This window comes from Falco cherrug, chromosome 9 (genome assembly GCF_023634085.1).
Source record: "Falco cherrug isolate bFalChe1 chromosome 9, bFalChe1.pri, whole genome shotgun sequence".
Classification (NCBI taxonomy): Eukaryota; Metazoa; Chordata; class Aves; order Falconiformes; family Falconidae; genus Falco; species Falco cherrug.
Genome location: NC_073705.1, coordinates 54,511,306 through 54,535,265, shown reverse-complemented (window position 1 = coordinate 54,535,265; position 23,960 = coordinate 54,511,306). Strand labels below are relative to the sequence as shown.

The 23,960-nt window shown below is 41.7% G+C and overlaps 1 protein-coding gene across 2 annotated transcripts in view; it reads right to left on the bottom strand.

The window, feature by feature from the left end:
- DOCK1 (dedicator of cytokinesis 1) overlaps positions 1-23,960 on the bottom strand; it is a 319,193-nt gene that overhangs the window by 42,225 nt on the left and 253,008 nt on the right. For both annotated transcript variants that reach the window (XM_055719977.1, XM_055719978.1), the window contains exons 36-40: positions 21,784-21,824; positions 20,368-20,458; positions 16,139-16,258; positions 6,698-6,787; positions 4,003-4,107 (exon numbers count right to left, since the gene is read on the bottom strand). In XM_055719977.1, coding sequence (XP_055575952.1) covers positions 4,003-4,107; positions 6,698-6,787; positions 16,139-16,258; positions 20,368-20,458; positions 21,784-21,824 — 447 coding nt within the window. The remainder of the gene's footprint in view (positions 1-4,002; positions 4,108-6,697; positions 6,788-16,138; positions 16,259-20,367; positions 20,459-21,783; positions 21,825-23,960) is intronic.

Below are 23,960 nucleotides of genomic sequence, written 5' to 3'. Positions count from 1 at the left end.
CAATATAATCGATAGTTTACAAATCTTTTATGCCACTTCAATAAAGCACAAGTGGATTTCCTTGCCTGCAATTCAGCAATGAGACCATACAGCACACACCTTTAGGCGTAAGTACAAACCACGTTCAATTCGACAGGATCCAAATACATTATTTCCAAGATCTATAAAATAGGTGCCCATTGAAAACATATTAAGAGAAATTACGTCCTCTACCAAATTCAAGATCTCCCTCCGTAATTCCTCTCATCCACCGTCCTCAGCTAATGTTAGAATTGGTTTAAATAAAAAGAGGTAGGCTTTTGATGCACAAACATTTATAAAAAGCACTGAGGTGAGCAAGCAAGAGTAGCAGGGAACAGCATAAACAGAAAACAATGCTGATTTTAGGAGGAAAGTCCAAAGATCCTGACTCTTTCAGAAATATTGATACACCCTGGCCTCCATATTAGTTGATTAGATTTCTGCCATTGTACAGTTGTCTGCACACAGCATAACTTTCAAATTCAGTATATTGTATTTCTAAGTATTGGTTTCTTCTTCTAACCATAATGAAAATTAAGATATATTTTATACAGTCCATTTATATACTGAACAAGCACATTAAATTCTAAAGAAAAATGTAAAAGGCTACTTGCATTTTTTAACTGGTCAAACATATGAAAGTTTTGGTATCATCTCATCTCAAACTGAACATTTGGTGAAAAAATTATACAGCACTTATTAGAAAAAGGGAGTTATGGCTGGGGTAGAAAACTGGAACAGTTTATGTTTGCCCAGTTGGGCTTAGTACTGCAGTGGTGCCTTTTGAAATGCACAGTAGAGGCATGAATACTCTCTGTTTAGGGAAAGAAAAAAAAAAAAAGAAGAAAGAGCAGACACCTAAGAAGTGTACATATACCTGTAATTAATGTATATATAATTCAAAGGGAACAGTGCAGTAGAAGAAGTTTGTGTTGAGGATTTTCTCAATCAGCAAGGCATTTATAGCCTATTTTTCAGAGTTTTTATTGTTCATTTATTGCAAACTGACCAATCCACACAGCTTTTGTAAAGCATGGTGTTTCCCCACACTTAAAAACCCCCAGTCCTTCACACTTGTGAAGAGAAAAAGCAGTTCAATATTAATATATCAGATTAACACTACTCTGCCTTGCATCCCTTTGACTAATTGGTTTATCCTCCCCCTCTGCTCTGCCCTGGTGAGGCCACATCTGGGGTGCTGGGTCCAGTGCTGGGCTCCCCAGTTCGAGAGACAGGGAGCTACTGGAGAGGGGCTAGTGGAGGGTACCAAGGTGATGAGGGGACCGGAGCATCTGCCTTATGGGGAAAGGCTGAGAGAGCTGGGCATGTTCAGCCTGGAGAAGAGAAGAGGGAGAGGGCATCTCACCAGTGCCTACAAAGATCTTAAGGGCGAGTGCCAGGAGGATGGGTCCAGGCTCTTCTCAGCGGTGCCCAGCGACAGGACAAGGGGCATCGGGCACAGGCTGCAGCACAGGGGCTTCCATCTGAGCGTGGGGCAGAACTTGTGCGCTGTGAGGGTGAGCACGGGCACAGCTGCCCGGAGAGGCTGTGGCGTTCTCCTGCTCTGCAGACACCCCAACCTGCCTGGACGCGGCTCTGTGCAGCCTGCTCTGGGGGACCCTGCTCTAGCAGGGGGTGGGACGGGGTGGGCTCCAGAGGGCCCCTCCAGCCCCCACCATGCTGCGATTAACACAGCACTTAACGGGAAGGCTGTGTTGTGCTCTCTGCATTCTGGCCTGTATGCCCAGGGTTGGGTCCAAGGCTGGGTCAGCCTGGCCCATGGCCCCCCGCTCACTCGGCCAGAAGGGTCCACTCTGCCCGCTGCTGTTCCAGGGCAACCCCTCGCTGCTGAGCAGCTCCTGCTTGCGGGATGTTCCTGGTCTTTCTAGGGGGTAACGTGCTCTCTGTTGAGAGTGACGGTACATGTGACAAAATTCCAGCTCGTCCCTTTGAAAAGTTATCAGTGACTTTATTGTACATTCATCATTTTGAAGATTCCTGAAAATGCAAGTCTTCCTTCACTACAATATCATACTAATTAAATAATTTTCTAGAGGAAAGGATTAGCCAATCTTAACAGTGACTCCTCATTGGATATTAAATGGTTTTTTTTTCCTGGTGAAGCTTAAGAAACTGTTAGTAAACCTTTTACAGAAATCTTATTAAAGTTTTTTTACTTAACATGCCACAGACAGGTTTTGCTGTTTGATGCTTGAGAAAAGCTATTGCATGTAAATTACTTTACACGTATTTCAAACAGCAAAACCAATTCTTAGGTTTTCTGCATTGAATCTCTCTCGACTCGGTCTTTTGCTCCACACAGCAGCTTGCACGTTATCGTGGTTTTACATCTGTTACTACCACACGGCTTTGCCAGGTTGCAGAATTGCATTTCACTCACGTTGGGTGGCTCTGGGCACCAGTGACCCTGCCACCTTCCAGCAGGCTCAGGGTCCCTTTGGCATGAGTTGCCCAGCCCCAATCTGGAGACCGAGCAGCGGGCTAACACACGAGAGCTCATCTCCCAGTTTTTGCTTGAAGGGCTGCATGCAATGGGTGCTGCAAAACACACTCTTACCCTGGGGCCAGCTTTATTCCTGACTGCCACAAAGAACTGATAATTTGTTGCACTTCCCAGGGGGCACAAATGGTACGAGTACACCTGTAGTACAGCATCCCAGGGTGTAGGGAAAGCCATATGTATTTGCTGCTTTTGGGGATGATTCAAGAATTTCAGCTTCTCCACAAGGGCTTTAGTTCGTTGGTTGCAATGGAGGCTTTTTCCAAATGAACGTACACACGTTTTATTCCTTGGGATTTTTTAAAGCCTTTCCCTACTTCATTTTAATACACCATGAAAGACCAGCCGACCACAAGTAACCTGACGAAGCCAGCTGTATCAGCTCTCCCTGGATTTATCCAGTGAGCTTGGCTTGAGCGTAAGCTTGGGTTTGTGCCTGGTGTTTATTATGGCTTAACCTGAGAGAGTTAATATGGAATCACTCAGTTATAAACAGGAACACATCTCCTAACTGAGTATTTCTAGGAGGAAACCCACCACCAGCCCCTGGCCTGAGACTAAATCTCTCTGAGTCTCCTGGACTGAGAGAATAATCTGAAAATAATAGTAATAACGTTAGCCTTCTGTCTCTTGACCTGCCTTAATTGACTGTAACTCTTCCACAGGGAGACAGTCTCCTTCCAAACTGAAAATCCTCAGCTCTGAAGGCAGACACGAGCAGCACAGCAGCTAAATAAATAAATAGCTAACGTGTTATTTCCATGTCACTGACTGCCCAGTGCCCCAGTCCAAAGAATCACGACACAGATGCAACTCAGACTTGTTACCCACCCCCCCGCCCTTCTTTAGCCACTGATTCAACTCCATAACAATCCTGTAACCAGTGGAAAAACTCTAAAATGCTGCCAGACTTACATTACTGGCACCAACTAAGTGACACATGCTGTAAATTGACAGATGACTCGGGAAAATCAATGCAAAAGATTGCTTTTTAAAGGTATCACACAGATCTCTGATATTCAGCTTCAGCTTAGTGATTATGCTGGAAAGGACACTCACATGAAAACATGCTCACATACAAAAAAGGCTTCTCTACCATACCCATACACACACACACAGACATATATATATATGCACCTGTCAGACAAAAAAGTCACTGTTTCAGACGGCGCTGGTTATTACCCTGATTTATGGATTGGGTGGTATATCCATACCCTGAAGAAGTATAAAGTATTGGATATGTATGAAGAAAAAGAATCTCTACTAAAATTCAACTATTCCATATTAGAAACTGGAAAGGAAAAAACAATGTTTGTTTTATACACCTAAGAAACAACCATAAATGTTAGCTAGACTGTAAATAACACACTGACACACAATAATGGACTTTCTCCACAACTGAGGGATATTTCCCAAGCAAGAAGCTTTGCTATCATCTGTGGAAAAAGGTGGATGCTTACCCTTATGAATGTCGGAAATCCCTGGCCGTAGTATCCAACAGCAAAATAGTCTGGTTTTGGTCTTATCACTTTCACAATGTTTTCATAGAACTGGGCTTGCTTTCTCTGCAAAATAAATAGGAGGAATTTTAAAGACCTAAACTTTAAGGAGATTCCTTATACTTAAGATCTAGATCTCTTTTATGTGTATCGCTAACGTAAAGATGTCCATGTTTCATCTGCCCCTTTGCTTCCCCTTTTGATCAGATACATGCTAATATTTTGAAATACTAGACTCTGTAGCCATTGTTTTTATCCTTATCTCGGTGAACCTCACTTTTCCCGATCCAATATCTCCATTTTGATGAAGGTCAAGCATTTGCAAGGCAGCCTGAACTCCTGGTCGGGGCACTGCCGGTGCTGAAGCACTGGAACGATGAAGCACATACCACCGGAGCCAGCTCATCTCGATGGTGCTGACTTCTCAGTTTCCAGCTGTTACATTTCATTACATTTTTTCTGCTACTTTTTTCCCCCATATTTACAACTATTTATTTGCGTACGGAAAGCACACAGTTGAGAATTGCAGAAAAATGTAACTTTTGGAATAAATACGCGCATGTCAGATGCCGTCTGTTTTCGAAGAGGAATCCTTCTTTTTCTCAAATGATGAAATAATAACAAATGTGCAGCTTCAGACGAGCTGTTCATTAACTTATTTTTAGTCCTTTCTGTGAGAGAATGAATTCTGATTTGGGAGGAAGTTTATTACTGCTCCCACACGACAGATAACAGTAAATGGCAAGAAGACTAGAAAGACCCAGATCTGTCGTATATTTCTCAGTTCACCTGTAGCAAAACTATTTTGTCATTTGTGAATTGTCTTAGAGTCTAATATTTAATATTACTTGAATAAAAGAGACAATAGGGAGAACAGAAAGAAACAAAAAACTTTTAAATTCTATTACGGGGGAAAGAAATAAGAGCTAGGATGCTAATGCTACTCAGCAGCAGCAATAAGGAATTCTGGTGGGGTAGGCAAGACCTGACTCATACGGGAGTGTGAATTTTGCTCTCTGCCTTATTAGGGATAAATGCCCAATGCATGCTGGCACTAATTGCTGTGACATCTCCCTCAGTTTCCCCTGTCTGATAAATAAAGAACTGATAAACTCAGTTGTCTGATGCGAGAATTGGAAGCTCTGGGTCTCCCCTGTTAGAAGAGGGAGGAAATTTATTTCCATACGCAGATGACCTCTGCCTGGTTTATCCCACTGCCTGGAATCGTGTCACCCAACGTAAACAATGGCGTATTTACTGTGCAAAAGAAATGGTGGAAAACACATGACTCGGGATTATTGGCCATCAGCTACAATGGGTGAAGTGCAAATCCAGACTTATTTCCTAAAAATGGATACAGGATGGTAAGTAAAGGGTGCTTGCTCTGCGACAGAGTTGTTCATGTGCCCATGTGCCAGCATAAAGGAGATGGAAAATTACAAATGAGGGACTCTGAGAGTAGCAACCCTCTGGTGAATAATCATATCTGACACATGAGCATCATTTCTAGCTGAGGAACAATCTCTACCAGATTCTTTTTATATTGAAATGAAGAATACTCTCTGCTAAACTCCTTGACAGCGGTGTGGGCAGCAGGCCCAGGAGGACATACCTTAGCATACCTTTGGGCATACCTTAGCAGCGGAGGAATGTTCTAGGTATACATCCCTTACCTCCTGCAGTAAAAACCAACGTGAAACCAGGCTCCAGATTTGTTAGGCAAATCCAAAACCCAGTTCAAATGCCACAAATAGAGGACCATCAGAAAGGGATATAAATTTTGCACTGGAGAACTGGTGGACCGAACCACGGACCAATGAAGAGCATGTAAAGGAGTGAAGAAACCATAAAACTGCGAGGAGTGGTATTTACCTTTATGCTTTCCTCCCCAAGAAAGGAGATTCTGGGGTGATGGGGATGGAGATGCTTCTGGGGAGATGGCTCCTAGCCACCCTCAAACTGAGCATCAGTGTCAGTGGAGAAAATGGGCACAATGACACCGTATTAACACCCAGCTCAGACAGACTGGGATAAAGCAGATAAACAATTCAAAGAAATTAAGGATGATGTACTCTGGTAAGTGAAAAGGTAAAATGTATCAAAACCCTGAAAGTCCAGAATTTTCAGAACCAAACTGGAATCACGTCCCCACTCCTGTGAAAACGGTTGAGAAGCTTGGAGGGACAGTGACAGCTGCCATTTATCTCTTTGGAAAAGAGGAGGAGAAAAAAAATGGTGCAGGCATAATGAATGGGTAACGTCAGGGCAAAAATAACCGACTCTAGACATGAATGCTTGGGGATTATTCATACCTAAAAAAAGAAATGTGAATATGGAAAGACACTTGAGAGAGAATGGGGATTTTTTTCATGTTCCCATTTATATTTAAATCCCAAATTTCCTTTTATACCCCAAATAAGTCAGCTTAACATTACTGAAATATTTTTCTTTCAGCTAAAAAAAAAAAATAATAAAATTCAGCCTTTTTCAGGCACTCCAGTCGTAGCCAGTTAATCAACATTTGTCCAACAAAGCCAAAGCAGGCATCTACTTCTGCATTTTACTCTCAAAAGAAAGATTTTCAATATAATTTTAAAAGCTTAGAAATTAAACTCTGAAAAAATTGTTGCAGTGTCTGTGTCATTAAAAAACCTACCAGCAGTTCACTGAGTTGTTCATAATCAAACATTTCATTTTCATACTGTTCTGCAAGTTCTTTACCCAAGGCAATGGCCTCTTCCCACATCTGTTGAAAAAAAAAATAATCACAAAACAACAACAAAACCCCTGAATTACATACCTTGGTTAAACAACAATATCGGAATAAAATACATCTGAATCAAACACAACAAAATGCATTGTGTCACATGCCTGAAAACACTGTGCATCTGACGCGCCAAAGAGCCGTGGCAGCATTACACACGTGTCTCTATTTGATGCAAATCAAGGAAAATGATCAAATTGCTTCAGAAATAAAATGATTCCTGCTAGCTCAGCTAGATAGCCAATAATCTCTGTAGGCCTGCCTACAAAGAAACCCAGAGCCTGGGACTCTGGATAAATGCTGTTGATTGACTATAGTTTATAATCACCTCCCTCTCCCTCTAATTCCTATATTCTATATTAGACAGGACAAGCAATTCTCAGATATTGCTTTGAACAAATATTCATTATATTTCCATTGGGTTTTTTCCTCTCTTGTTTTTCAACCATGAAGTTCAGCAGCCGTCTCAACTGACCCAAAGAAATTTAACAATATCCTTCAGCTCTTCAGAAGCCAACAATCTTAATGAGGAGCAGTAAGAATGTTTTTAAATGTGTATTTTTCATTTTCTTCTACTCTAAATATAAAGAACCACTCAAACCCAAAAAGATGCTTAAATTAGCACACCAGGCTATCTAAGAACAAACTTGATGATCTGCCCCTGCTGCAAGGTTTGACTGGCACTGCTGACCTCACTTTATTAAACAAATGAGATTTGGAATGAATTATAAATCCATTCGGTTTGTATTACCCTTCATCTGAAGCTTAAACTCCCTGTCCACACCACCTAATTCTCCTCTCAGCATCAGGCCACATGTTCCTCGCCCTGCTGAGATGGCTGCAGCTGCAAAGAGCTGTCGGATAAAAGAAGGCTGAGTGAGGAACAGGGCTGAACACACGTTTCCCCATCGCTCCCTGAAGACACCCCCTCTTGGGAACAAAGAGTTTGAGATGAAGCATCACAACTTCCAGCGATGGTGGGAGCTGGAGGCTGGGAAGAGAGAAGGGGAATGGCGCTCCTGGGGAAACCCTCACGTGCACAGCTGATTCCTGCATCCATCCTGTACAGACCCCCCAGTCCCAATTGCTTTAAAGCACCACGTGAACAAGAAATATTTTACCTGCCCAGACCCCCTAAAAACCAAAAGTCCTCCAAGACACACAAATGAAATCCCACCACTCAAAGCTCAAAATCAATGTTGCTTGAATTTTGTTTGTCTTTTGATCTGCAAGTTAAAATCACATTTCTTAGTATATCAGGAAAATTTGGAGAAAAAAAATAAGACTTTTAGGAAAATTCTGAATTCTAGATGCTGATTTGAGAACAAGAGTAAAACATGAAGAGTTCATATGACTGTCAGGATGACTGGGACTGCTGCCAGCACTGGCTGCGGAGTCAGGCTGGGAACAGCTACCTGTGGTTTAGTGGCACAAACGCCAGACCGGGACCTAGAATATCTTTTTTCCCCCCCTAGAAACTGTCAATTTGGAGCTTAGCCAGGCTCAATCCTCAGCTAGTCTTCCCCCCACGTGTAACGTGCCAATGCCACAGAAGCAAGACATGGCTCAGGTCCCACCGCTTTGCTCTCTGTCCCTGCTCCTCCCTGGAAACGAGGAGCTAATTTTCAAGTGGAAGGCACCCGTCCTGCAAACCAAAGGAGGGACTGAAAAACTGTGCTGGCGTACTGAGAGGAAAGGGATGGAAAGCAGCAGCCTGAACGCGTGGGGATCTGCTGGTGGCAGAGGAGATGAGGGGCTGCACAAGAAAAAATAGTTACAAGAGGTTGCAGGGAGGCAGGCCAGAGGTTTCTGCTCTTGAAGTAAGGGAGCAAAGTAAAGAGAAAATATGTGCCAGGAACTAAACAGGGATGGCTGAGCGAGGGAAAAGGAGCTTTTGAGTCTTAAAGAAAACAAATGGGCAGATGCTGGGGCAAAGAGAGGCTGAGCAGTGACCTAATTTAAGGCTGAAAGGTGACGGATCCTCACAGCGGGTAGAGCCTGGTAGCTCCATTGACCTTTCCTTATGGCTCCACGTGAGGTTTGACCCCTTTCTCTTTTTTTTTTTCTCCTTTCTACAACAGTGTTCATGATATTGTTTATCTAGGGAAGAAGACTGGAATGAGCACAAGTTACCTTATGTTTGTAAAGTGCCTTGAAGATGAAAAACACATCAGAATGACTAATTACAATCACTGTAATGAGGGATCATGTCTGCAGGAAATCACAAGGCAGACTACGCTCTGCAACACAATTTTTGCAGGTGGAAGAATCTGAATGTTTTTATCCCTATCTAGATAAACCATTTTTACTTAAACCAGAATGATGATACAGAGCATATTTTTATTTCTAAACAAAAATTAACTTGAGTTTAATAGTTAAGGCACACGATTAAAATGGAGTACAACTTCATGTACTGGGCTGAGTTAATTTTGACTCAGAAGAGCAAGGTACTAGCAATTTGTAGAAACTAAACTAACATTCAGTTGTTTGGTAAGTCAGCAAGCAAAACATTTCTAAATCTCTTAAACTTTCTTCATTTTGACTGTCATTTTCTTTTTAACCTCTTCTGCACATTTTCATGTCAAAGAAACTGGTGTTACCGTAATTTTTCTTGTCCCAGTTCTCTGTTTGTGCATTCCAGAGGTAACTAGTCCCTCTCCAACATCCAAGTACTTCTACTCTGTTTTCCATTGTGAAAACATTTATAGATGATCTCAGGCAAACAGCTTTGGAGCTGAATGAGATTGAAAATAAATGGAAGTTGAAGTAATTTTAGATTTGCATTGACACTATAAACAAACTCTTTCAGTTCTTGCACTGAATTCCAGATAAGCACAGACATCGTGACACATTTCCAAAGCACGTCTGGCGACTCAAAGCACCAGCTCGGTGCTAAGGCTGTATGCCATTTAACGCTAGCTAATTGCACCTGATCATCAAGAGGCAAGGGATTCTGTATTAGCAGTGGGAGAGAGGAGGGGAGGAGAGGAGCTGAGGGGGCTGAAATGCCGTGTTGGTACTGCTCCGCGTGAGTGCCATCAGGCCACCGCGGCTTTGCAGCTCAAGGGTCACACGACAGCGAGCCCATCCTGGACTGTCATCTACACTGCTGTGATGTCCTGGAGCCCATCATAACCTCAGGACAGACATGGACCTGTTGGAACAGGTCCAGAGGAGGCCACGGAGATGGTCAGGGGGCTGGAGCTCCTCTCCTATGGAAACCAGGAGAGCTGGGGCTGCTCAGCCTGGGGAGGAGAAGGCTCCGGGGAGACCTTAGAGCAGCTCCCAGCACCTACAGGGGCCGGCAAGAAGCTGGAGAGGGGCTTTGTACGTGGGCACGTGGTGACAGGCCAAGGGGGAATGGCCTTAAGCTGAGAGAGGGGAGATGCAGATGAGCTGTGAGGCAGAAATTGTTCCCCGTGAGGGCGGCGAGGCGCTGGCCCAGGCTGCCCAGAGCAGCTGTGGGTGCCCCATCCCTGGCAGTGCTCAAGGCCAGGCTGGATGGGGCTGGGAGCAGCCTGGGCTGGGGGGAGGGGGCCCTGCCCGGGGCACGGGGTGGGACTGGGTGGGCTTTGAGGTCCCTTCCAACCCAAACCACTCTGTGATTCTAAAACCAGACCAGTGCCGTCAAAGGTACTGTGTACACATCAAGCCCCATAGGTAGCACAGCACTGCTACTGATTAAATGACGACTTCAGCAAAACTAAATCCTGATATATTTTTTCCCCCCTTCCAACCCTGTCAGTCGAGACTGTAAACACACCGCCGCAGAGGCTGCGTTTGTGTTGTGCTTCCCCCAGTGTGAACAAACTCTTTAGATGTTACTGAATATTAATAATGAATTTTATAAATGTTTCAAAACCTAAAAAAATAAATCCTCGAATTAAATATGATACAGATTTAGTTAATCTACAATACACACACAGTAATCACACAATCCTAGCATTCCTAGTACCCATTCCCCTACCTGTAAGTGGAGATGAACAGGAAAAAAACAAATAGTATGAACATTTCTGGTTTAAATTACTGGAATTACTCTAAAAATTCTTTACGAGTTAGCTTAGAAGTTATGCTGCTCATATTCGGTCACATTATTTTTAATGGAACAGTTTCAGGTATAGCTATGAGATGAAACTACTCTTTTTCTGTCATATTGCAAATAGATGATGAAAAAGCCCCACTATGGGAAAAAGATTCTGACAATTTTCGCCAGTCTCTAACCTCGCCCCTCTCCAGCCACAGGATCTGTCTTAGAGAAAACCACCTACTTTTTGTTGCTACTACCTCTTAAAAGCCCCACTCTGCTCCAACATCTCTATTTGGAGATCCAATGGTCTGGTTCCGTCCTCCGGAGGAACAATGCCAAGCTGCAATTGTAAAACGTCAAGTGCCCTGAACTCCAGAGGTCCACAGGTCCCTTCCCTACCCGGCTTGTCACCTCACCCTTTGTTCAGCTGGACCACACCACCTGCAACATCACCCAACAGTAAACCAAAGGCAGTTATTTTTCCAACATCATAACAGAAGCAGGAACCATGTGTTTAAAATCCCCACTGAAAAACCCTCTGGAAATTTTCTCTGTTTACTACAGAGCAAATTTATTCAGGTGAGGACAGCACGGCTGTAGCAAAGTATCCTGATAAATGAAATCTATATTCTTGAAGATCAATAACTCCCAATCTGCTGCTTCGCAGATTTCCTGCCTTGGAAGGTTGCCCAGGTTTGCCCAGGACATGGCAGGTCTTCTGGAGGAATGAGCTGTACGGGGAGCTACTACACAGGATTTGTACGGTGTACAACTCATTAATGTGAGAAACGATTTATCTGGAGAGTGTACCAGGGAGAGAGGCTGGTGACAGCGGCAGGAAAATGCTTCTTTTATACTGAAGGCATAAGAAAAATGTGTATAGACTAAATTTAGTTGTGTAGACACGAGCTGCAAATTGTTATGGAAAGACATTGAGGATGTAGAAGGAGATCTTTTCAGGGAAACCCTAGCAATTTAATTTATTTTTGAAGCTGGATTGCTTGCTGTCCAGAAAGAACCGCAGCATCCAATTCAGTATTTCAGGTTCTTTAATAGCAGCAAAGAAGGATCTTTGGATATTTCTTAGCTCCTGCTGAGCTAACAGTCAGTAAAAATGAAATAGTCCAGGGTAAGAATATTATCATGTAATATTCTGATGTATGAGGGACGTTCCAAGCTGTTTAAATTTCAGATAATTGTTAATTAACCACCATGTAAGCTTAATACTTCACATAAAATGTTAAACCACAGTGTATCTGTATCGCTAGTATTGCGTTCAAGATGTGTAAGATACAGCCATGGTCGGAACCCTTCAAACCAACTTGCTATATTCATTTGGAACATGCTCAAACACCGTATCTTTCCTCTCTGAAGACTGCCTCTGTCCTTCACAGCTCTCAGGACGGGCTTACGATCTGACATGGGATCCGAGCTGGATCCGAGCCTCGCACGGATTTTTGGCAGACAGGTGAATTTCACCACTATCTTGCTAGATGAAAGAAAAAGCCATTTGATGCTATCCCATGAGCCGGAAAAAAAGACATTTTAAGCCAAAGCATGGCATTTACCGTGTACTTTCGAATATTTTTCTTTTTTCTTTTTTTTTCTTTTTTTTTTGGGGGGGGGGAGGGGCAGGGGAGGGAGGAGGAAGGAGAAGCAGAAATAAATAAGCAGTGTGCATTTGTTTATTTATTTTTTTTTTTTCTGCTAGACCAACACTTTCAATTTATGAAGGAGCAGTGGAAAACATGTACTGATTTATAGACTGCGGCATCCACTGGCGAACTTGAAACACATTGCTGTTTGTACGTTTTACCGTGCAGGAGTTAGAATGCTGCCGTTTTCTTTACAGCTCCAGAGACAACACAAGCCTGTTTAAAAATAATATCTTATCGGTGTCAATGACACCCAGTATTTCTTGGCTTCAGTAGTTCGTTAGCGTTGACTAACACCAACTGCTCCACACAGGCAAAATTTCACCCTCTTCCCTCGCTGCTTTATTTACACCACTATTTTTCCTTCTCGTCCTGAGATACTCTAACCCACCAATTTTGAGTAAAGTCCCTGGATTAAGGGCTTTGTTGAAAATTACAAAGCTTCAGCAAAACAGAGAAAGAGCGAACACTTCAGAGCAGTTCAAAGGATAGGTCAGGCTGCCGTGCTAAGCGTGAGGATAAAGCTTTTAAGGGCAAAAGCCAAGAGAGATGGAGATGAGACTGGAAAGCGCAACGCAGTGAAGAATAATGATCCAGGAGAGAAAACTATACCTATACAAGGGAAACTTGGAAGTAACAACATGTACTTTTGGAAACAAAGAGCTTAGAAGAGTAATGGGAAGTATTACTAACAAGGAGTCAAATCCATAAAGTAGAAGTGCAGCAAAATGCAGAAGTTTCATCTGAAAATGCTGATTTACTAAAGGTGAAAGGTGAACTTCAGCTTTACAGAAGACTGGTTTAAGGACCAAAAGTCAAACATAAGTGGAAAGGAGAGTTTCCTAAGAATACTATATCAAAAAATAGAAAGCAAAATGAAGAATTTTGAATGGATCTCAGACTATAAATAACAGGGATATTCACGGTGAAGGGTAGCAGTCTGTTCTCAGGCAAAACGAGATGCCCACACTCCTGCTTTCAGTGCAAGCCCACACTCTGTACTATTAAATTACAAATTTCTCAGGCACTTCTGGTCTAGAAGTGAGAGGTCCATTCCATTCCAGTTTGTGTATGGAGGATTATACCATCCTCTAAATTCATCTCACCATGAATGCTAATATTTAGGGTATAAGCCTCATGGTTGATCTTCCCTTGAGAAGTGCACCATGCGTTTTCCCCTGGGAAATTACTCTGCTAAGAGAAAGGGATCGTGATTTTTGAGAGGCTGAGCGACACAATCCTTCAAGAGCACAAAAAAAAAAAAAAAAAAAAAAAAAAGCCAATGTTTTAAAACTAAGTGTCCTCTTCTCAAGTCCACAGCTGCCCATCAGGCAGGCTGGAGTGGAGGAGGCACAGCCTCACAGCAACTTCAGAACCAAACTCCTGAGTTTCTCTAAAAGCCTGGACGTAGCCCTGCAGATGTCCAGGGTAAAGTGACCTTCTTTTGACATCTCTTGTTAACTTTATGGGAACAGAAAGCAAAGTAGTGCCATTAACCCAAAGTGAATTGCCAGGCAGAGACACAGCTGGGTGATTATGGTATAGAAAAAGATTAACTGCTTTAGTGTACCAGACTGTATCAGTAGAGTCTTCTAAATATGTGTTACTGATGTGTTGCAGATCATGGAACAGCATAGCCAAAGTAGCTGCTGGACTACATTTGCAAACTGCATACGTAAATGTAAGAAGTTGATTTAAACTAATGTCAGAACATCCCAAATGAGAGGATTACCTTAATTCTACAGTGAAACCCTCAACTTCGAGCTTCCTGACATTTGAAAATTCATGTAAGACGGTCATATTCTCAGTGTCTATTGATTTTCTTTTTTCCCTTTCATTGAACAATACGAAAAGTTGTTTTTCTATCTATTCTTGATCTACTATCACCAACTTGAGTGACCAGAAAATATCTGTAACTAGGGAAGAGTTCTTTGAAAATGAATCATCTCCTCACACGCACACAAAATAATCACAGAGCAGTCCCGGGGACCTGAGCTGTGCAGAGGAATAGGAATACAGAATCACAGCGGTCCCTTCGATATCATTGCTCACTGAAAATTTTTGGAATAATGAAGATTCAGTTGTTTAATCTAACTATGAGGGAAAAGGAAAACACAGCATTTCCACTGCTATTTCTTTCGCAAGCAGGCAGAGCCTTCTCTCCTTTCTAGTTGTAAAATCTGAAAAAATTAAGACTGGTTATTCAGTCTAACAACGGTCTCTCAAGCGTGGATGCCGTGCTGTGTAATGTGGTGCAGGCTGAAAAGTGAGCAGCAGGTATTTTGCCTGCTGTTTATATAAACAGCTCATTAGCGCTATCAGCAGAAATGGGTGGGTGCAACTTTAAGACAGGCTGTTTTCAATATAGATGTCAAGGACGCTGCAGCTTTTAATTTACAGCTAAAATGCACTGGCCTGGTGCTCAGAAGAACAATTCCCACCGCCTGTATGCTAGCACCATAAAAAACTAACCGTGAAGCCATAAAGATGTAAACCAACAAAATAAAAACATGCGACTCCTGGCTTTTCCTTTCCAGAGAGGAACGTAATATTAAAATATCCTTTTAAATCAGCTACGACCCTAATCCTAGCGAGGTTCTCCTTACCCACTGTTAAAGGGTTAGTAAAAGCTTTGTGGGCAGCAGCCACGTGCTGTGGGAACCAACACTACCCCCGGCACAGGCACCGCGGCACCCACACGGTCCCAGCCCCACGCGGGCTGTACACTCACAGAAGTACTATTAAATCATTAAATCTGTCACAGCCTGGAATGACAGTATTTTTAGCATCATTTATTAACAACTTCTAAAATGCTGCATTAAGATAAGGGATAAAATTTGACCTTTTAAGCAAAGTTTCTATCAACATACTCATCTGATTCTGCTAAAAACTTGACTGGAAAACAGGAGCTGGTTGGATAATACTCTAGTTCTACCAGAAAATGACATTTATGTTTGCATTACATTTATGCAACAAAGACCGCTTTTCAGAACTCAAGCTTAAGGTTCTGAAATATTCTGACAAAGGCATTTCTACTTCTATATTTAAACATTTCGTGCCTGAAATATCCAAACACTGACACATGCCTACAACCCCCTGTCTACCAAGTCAAGCCCCCTCATCTCTGTGGACAGGTAACACCAGGACTCTCACCTTCCCACTGTGCAATGCTGAATGTAAATCCACCTTGCAATAAAAGATGCAAGTGCAATGAAATATTCTCATTTGAGAATACTTCCGCCTTCTTACGATGCGAACCACAGACAACCATTCTCTGATGAATTATTTTGCATACACGAGAAAAAAACACAAGGGTAGCTGAAGGATTGCATTACCTATTGTAACTGCCAGAAAAAGTCAGTCCCCCAAACTTCATGCATCTCTTTTTTATTTTCTCTGTGGCCATCAGACGCACATATATTCACCCTTAACACAGCAGTTAGAAATGTACCATTGATTTCTTTTTACTTTTTGTTTAGTACATTATCTTTAAGTGCTAGCTGGTGTACCGTTTACATAAAGCACTCCAAATAACTTACAGCAAGTTTAAAGCTCCCTGAAGGTCACTGGATGTAAACTGTTTACTATTCAACGTATAAGTTAGAGAGAAAAGACATGAAACATATTTGGACTTTTCTCTTCCCTTTTTACCTTGCCCTTGTCAAAGTAATGGATAATTTCTTGATATAGTTGGTCTTTCAACTGTCCTTGAGTCGCAGCCTGGTATCCATCCCGCTGGGTAAGGTGTGCTGCACATGCTTCTTCTGACCACTAAAGCATACAAGAAAGAGGGGAAAAGTGAAAGCGAATAAAAAGTTACAAAATACGTCAGTAAAATGAGCCTAAATAAAATACACATTTTTAATGTAAAGAAGTGGTACCACAGCTAATGCACCCACAACGGTGTTTTGTTTTGTTTTGTTTTTTTCTGCAGTTGTGTGCTTTGATTCCTTGGGTGCAAGGACCGTTTATTTGAATGCTGTAATTGGAGGCTAATTACAGCTATCAGCTGGAAGGAAGCTTCTTAAGGTGGCTTCCTCTCCTGGGTGAGTTTGATGAGACTGACCTTGGCCTGCTGATGGGTACAACCTGCTGCAGGCATAGTGAACACTTGCAGGTTTGTGTTGAGAGAAGCCTCAAAGCTAAGACATGTCAATACGAACGGAAAGGACTGCAGGCACAGAAATTAAATGGCTGAAATTCCTAGAGAAAGTTTGGAGTATGGAAAAAGCACAACTAACTTTACACAGCCTGTCTGTAATCAGTAGCTCTGGCTCTTCCAGCAAATGCCTAATGGATGAGGAGCAAGGCACAGATATTAAATTAATTTCCTCCTAGACCCGAGAGGACCAAGCAGTTCCCTACGTCCTTCTCCCAATTCCCTACATCCTTCTCCCATGCACCTGCATATTCTGGTGTCCACTAAGGGAGAAATGCTCTTCTTCCCCTCCCTCCTCTCCTCCCACTAGCATTCCTGATGACCTTCCTGGGGATGAGACCATACTGGAGCCTTTTCCCTAGACAGGATACTAACACTCTCGCCTACCCTTCCACCGCTGTCTATTTCCATGAGGCTAGCAGGAAAATAATACCTCAGAGACTCACAAACCTCTATCAAATCAAATCATAAACTTCCATTAAATCAAATGAAACTGCTCATAAACAGAAAAAGAGACAGACACAGGTGCTCCAATAGGACTTGCTGCCTTAAGAAACCAAGTTCAAAAAAATCAATTCATTAAAGAATTCACTTTCTCCTCTGGAAAACCAAAGCTACTAAAGGAGGAGGACTGCCCACTGAAATGAAATGGTGTAACTTTAGGAAAAGGAAAAAGAAGAGCGTGAAGCGGTCAGCAGCTCACAGATTTATTCACAGAACTACTATTAAATCATCCAGTCTTAACTCCTATATCTTAAGAAATTTCACATAATTACTTCTGAATCTGGCCAAAACATTTGTGTTTGGCTAAAGCAGACAACTTTGAAGACGGAGCCACACAAACTTCACAGACTCCACAGTGCAATGGCATTTTTTTCAGCATGCTAAGAGCCACTATCTTCTGATAGTTTTGAACTTCTTAATTCTGACTGCATGGGTTAAAAATACAACCAGAGCCTCTTTTCTCAAGTCCTCTTCATCAGCTTGCAGCAATCTGGAGAAAACGATGGTGGCTCTCTCTCCACAGAGATGGCCTTCTTGCAAATTTAAAGGTGAAATCCTCGAAAGCTCTCAGTCTTGACCTAAATGTGATCCCATTAAAATCAGCGCAATGAAATATATGTCAAGGATGAGTGTTGGTGAAAATCCTGTCCTCAAGGTCTGACCGAAAAACTCAATTGCTTGAAGTTACACACCCCAACATCACTGCTTCTCAAGCAATACTGAACTCCATACACTACTAACTACTGGTAGTAACAGGACACCTAGATCTATACATTTTCATGATAAAAAAAAATCAAAGTATAATGTAATTATATTTAGAAACAAACATCCACTTAGTGATGAAAACCTTAGTGATGATAAATACTACCCTTACATTTGCCCTCTTCTATGGATTTGCATTATAAGAAAAGAAAGCCGGCTATTTCTTTCCAGTAAATTAGAGGAGTATATTAAGATACTCATCTGGTCTCTGAAGATGTTCTGTAAGAAAACCCCAAATTGGCTAAACTCTATTTTAAAGTCACAAAAAGCACATTGACTAACAACTTCAAGCTATAACAGGTAAAAGTTTGAATGATATTTTACGGCGTGGTTCATTCCATCATTTTTCCAGGAAACGCTGCACCTGTGGAAGGGAATGAATGCTTTATCTTGTCTAAAAGGTTCATTCACGTCAAGTGTGATGAGCAAGAATTACAGAATTCCCTCGTGGGAAGAAGAGAGACCTCTATAGCCACCGAGCCACTCCAACTTCTACCCACAACTGACGGCACCAGCCTGTGTGATGGAAGGTGTCAGAGCGTCACGTCTTCACCTCCCTGGTACACATCTCAACACATAAAATTTCATTCCCAAATAAATGACTGTACTCTTCCCCGTGAGGGCGGCGAGGCGCTGGCCCAGGCTGCCCAGAGCAGCTGTGGGTGCCCCATCCCTGGCAGTGCTCAAGGCCAGGCTGGATGGGGCTGGGAGCAGCCTGGGCTGGGGGGAGGGGGCCCTGCCCGGGGCACGGGGTGGGACTGGGTGGGCTTTGAGGTCCCTTCCAACCCAAACCACTCTGTGATCCTATGATTATATGATCCAGCATGCCGTGTGCAACAATCGCCCGTGCTTTCAGTAATGAATAAAGCTATTGCTACAGTGCTTTTGCATTCTAGATAAATCTTACTGATGTTTTCTTACGTAATAACCCTCTATTTGTTTTAAAACACAGTAAATACATCTCTAAGTGTCTTAATTTAAATTGCACATCTACGCTTTGCATCATATTTAGTCTTATTATAGCTTGGATAGAGTTTACTCGATTTTGAGGTACGAAGAATTGCCAGTGCAACCGTCAGAAGTATTTAACACCTTCCACTTTTCAGCTTTTCAAAATAGATATTTTACACTCACATTTTTCTTGGGATTGCTTAGATCAAATCAAAGATTGCTAAGAGCAATTTGCTGCTTAGAATGAGATAAATTTCCTTTATGAAGTCGGGTACAATTAGCATAGCTTCTGTAGCAATACCGACGGCTTGCAATAATACAGAAGGTTGCAATGTGCTCACCATTGGCATGAGAAGTAGATCAAGGGGGAAATGGAGTTCTCAGTTATTCTGTCCCTGACACTCTGCTCCACACGACTGCGAGCACTACCATCCTTGAAGGAAGCAGAAAGAGATCCAGGTCTCCCTGCATCTCTTTCTGCTTGTGCTGAGATGCAAGGAAGAGAATGGGACTAAAGCAAATGCTTCAGAAGACGCTAATTCTTATAAAATGTAGATGTTTACTTTTTATATTGGCTGCTTTTTAAAATTAGAACATCAAATTCCCTGCTAATAACTCGGTGATGACGAGGCTATATTAAACGTAATTTCATGGCCCAAGTGTCCGCTGTTCAGTGCGGCATCCTTCTGTATGATAATGTCAGGAACATGGTTGGTACATGTGCTGTGACATTTGTGACAAAATGTTAACAAGCTGCTTGTTAGGGACACCACCATCTATCCAGAAAGTTCTCAGTGAGATTACTGATTATAAATCAGGGCTTCATTACATTTCTGACTGACCCTATATAGTGATAAAAATTTAAATGCTTTACTTACATGCACTTTGTATAGATGGCATGTTATTAATATATATTTCAGGTTACACCAATACATTCCTTGAAGAACAGCAGTATTGTTATGTCTCTTTAAATGTGCTATGAACCGTGTAACATTCTGTTAAAATTATATGTACCTTTTAAAGACATGAACTTGGAAAGAAGACCATTTGAATCTCCCTTTAATTTCTCAAAATCAAACCTGAATTTATAGATACCCAAGAGTACTCCACAAGTCTGTAGTACTTCCTTGTATTGCCTTTGCAGAAAAAAAAATATTCTGCAGAGAGCTGATTTACAAAAATGTGTTTAGGTGCTTCCAAACATTACATAATTTTGATACTTAAGAGCAATTTAAATTACAGCTTTGCAGTCTATAACTTGCAGTCTTGATCATGCTTCCATCCCTTTCAGATCAAGACGAGTAAAGCGCGCTCTGACATACACTAACGCCTGAGGGGTGCCTTCCTGGGTGTATTAAATACATGTGCAAAAGATAAAACTGACATAAGAAGCAGCACACAGTTGTTAATTAGATGAAAATGCAGATCTAAGAGTGACAAACAGGACTACTATTGGTTACTGCAAACAGGATTTTCAGAATTTGCAAGGGATGTTGGTGTTTACCTTGAGAAGCTTTGCATGCAGAAGTAACGTGTAGGCAGCTTCTGTATAGTTATCACATTCTTTGTGCAAGTCACACAGCTTGTACAGATACCTGCAAGGAATAGAACCAATGGTTTTTACAATGGATTGGCTCTTAAATGTTACAAAATAATTTATTTCGAGATGGGTCAACTGTATCTTCGGTCAACTAAATATATGTGGGATTATTTAACGCTGATATTTCTATGTGCAGACAACCTTTAGGACCATTTGCATTTCTGTTGTGTTCTTTTTCCAATGCATATAAACGATTTGTGATGAGTAATGAATCCAATACAGATTTTGTGCAAGGGTATCGCTCTAATTGTTCGGCTATGGAGACAGACATGCCTTCTTCCTTAACTTCAATAGCATCACGTCTCTGGGAAGGGGGCTCTCTTCATTTGCTTGTTGGGATTTTTTAGTGACAATTTAAACAAACAAACAAACAAACCAACCAACCCAACACAAAACTATTCACACTGTTTTTTGAAAAAGCCAGTGAAAATACAGAACTTTGACATTCATCATGACACATTATAAGTTTGTTAACAGAAATAGGAGAGAATTTGGGTGGGGTTTGACAGTGAGAAACAAAATGTCTTTATACAGATGCTGAACAGGGCAGCCCTATGACTCACAACCTTACCTGTTTGTCCCCAGCTACCAATCCTGCCTTTTGTTAGATTTCCTTTTCTTTTTGCAAACTAAATAAAGCACTGATTAAACCCATTTAAACAACAGGAAGCGAGTTCACAAGCGAAAATTCTTCCATAAAGGTAACAAGCATCTGAGAATGAATTCATTAATAATATTTAGATACCTAAAATAGCATTAAAAACAAAAGCTTCATCATTTTAGCACAATGGTCTAGCCAATTTTAAGCTGAAGTACAAATAGAGGACTAGGAACCCTGAGGTTTACAAAACCCACGACAGCATATTACCATTTTTACTTTGTGTGAAAATAGATTTTGAAAGGTTCCTAAAAGCTTTAAATTTAAAATTGGTATCAGTCATGATACTATTTAATAGTCCTTTTTACCGCAAGTCACATATTTTGTACCGTGCCAGGAGGCAAAATTATTTCATTACTCAGCTTTCTTTTGACTTATTTATTTTCTTCGTGTGACAACACTCCTGAGTATTTCAGTGTTCACCATAATATAACTGAAGGAGCTGGGGAAGGGGGACAAAAAAAAAAATCTCATGACTAATTCTGATGGACACTGTTCTCCGTGAAGATAAGCTTTTGAATGTACTTAAGGTTCAGTCAAGGTATGTTTTTTCATTACTTCTTTCCCTCCAGCCCCCAAGTGACTTCTTAATATGAAATTAATTTTCTCCAATTACACTACAGTAAGTCAAGCAGAGTTTGTCACTGGTCATGTTTACAAACCTTATGTACATTTCTTCTCTCTCAATCTCCTTGTAGAAATTCTGAAAAACAACATAATTTTGTTACAAAGTATTTGATTTCACAGTCTGGAATGTATACAGATCATGCTCTAAATGAAAAATTCATAATTGCATAACATCAACCTGAAAACTGCAAAATGAAATTTGCCTCTAGTGATAGAACACAGGTTATTTAACTTATGAAGTCTAATGCTGTGCTGTTTCCTGATGTACTGTATAAGGGCTTATGTCTCATTGCAAAGGTTAAGAATTTGCAAGAATAGTAATGCTGGAAATTTGCTTCAGGCATTTGCAAGTCACACATCATTAACCATTTTCAGTTGAAATTTTGTACTATACAAAACCATAATTTTTAAGCAACAGTTGTTCTACGGATTTAAAACTCCAAACCTTAGTTGAGCAATATATCATCTGCTCTTGAATTCTAATGGTTTCTTTGGAAATAAAAAAGTTAGATTAGTGTTATTTATCTGGTTTGATATTCCACACATTATCATCACTCTCTTCAGAAATGTCTGAATGCCTCCGGTCTTGAGATAAACTAGTTAACACTACAAATACTGTAAATGCAATATATGATAAATTGGGTGAGATATTGAAGGCATTTCTGCATCTAATTTAAAGTTTGTCTTCAAAAGTTAAAATGCATCTAAGCAAACAAGATACAAAGAAATTTCTCCTTCTCATGAATTAAAGCATATCTCAATGCTAAATCAAACCAGTCTGAGTAGCCACTAACAGGTGCACAAGCCCAGTACTAGCAGATGCACAAGCCTGATACAAAACTGTTCCCTTCAAAGAGAACCAAAATACAAGACAGAATCTACGTACCACAGCTGGAAACGATGGATCATTCAGTGGATATCTGACATAACTGCTCGCTGGTTTTGAGTTCAACTCAAAAGACAAACCGAACCACGTACTGCTGTTTTTTCTTACTTGTGTTTTGTTTGCTTTTGTAAAGCAGCAGAGACTTCTGAGTCAGGTGGATCAATAATGTAAAGCCATTTTCTCCTAATATTGCTCCCAGCTATTCTGCCCTCCCGATGCAGCTCAAGAAGCGACACCAAATCAACCAGGCTGGGAAGAGGCTTGGGCAGTGCGTTGACACCATCGCATGTTGCATTTGCTACAATTCCCTCTCCTCCAAGGAGCGGCTGCTGGTCCTGCCCCATCCCTGGGGCAGGTTCCCACATCCCCTCATGCTGTGCAGGCCAACACGTGGCTCTGCAGCAAACGGGCCAAGGAACTGGTGGGGATGGAAAATAACCGGATTGGGAGAGCGTGAGCTTTCAGCAAAATCCCTCCTTGGATCTGCTCTGCTACCTGGGCAGCACGCTGGCTTTTGCCAGGATCATCAGGGGTGAGAACAAGCAGATGAGGCAACAAATAGGGCTTTCCCCCTGCCCCCCCCCCCCCCCTTTTTTTTTTTAACATCAGCACTGGCTTAAATGCATATCAAAACCTGAGTTAAACTACAGTCAATACAGGCAAACTTAATCCTATGAAAGCCTCTGCATCGTTAAAGCCCCAATTAAGAACTCTTTTGAGAACTCAGGTGGGAATTGTGCTGAATATCAGCCCTGGGTTGGATTTTCACAAAGGCATAAATTTCACTTCAGGTGCCTGGAGAATGATGAAAAGACTGAGCTGGCCCTGGGAGGGCAAATGGCACTTTAAAATCAAGCAGAAGTTTTAAATCACGCCTACAGAAACCAAAGGCAGGTTCTGCCCCACCATGCTTTCCTTGCAGGCTCCAGCAGCAGGGTCGTGTGTGGATCTCTCACCGTGATTTAACTTGACAGCAGTAAATCACCCACAAAATTTATCATCTGCAAATACTTGAAAAATTCAAATGACAAAAGCCAGCATCATGAGATGCTGTTAGACACACTTAGAGAGAACAAAACCCACCCCCAAGTGTGCCATCAGTTCCCCCCGCAGTTGGTATGGCGAGAATTACTAGGGGGAGACTCAGAGTATGATGATAAAGGAAAGGAGAAATAAATTCACCTTCCTAAGGCAATTGTCCCAGTTTTATAAATTGTTGTCATGTTTCAGAGTGTACGGTGTATGTGATTTTTTAATTTCCTATTTGCTTGGTGTGAACTAGCCGGCTTTTCTAATGCAAATTCTGCTCCGGAGGATGCGATGACT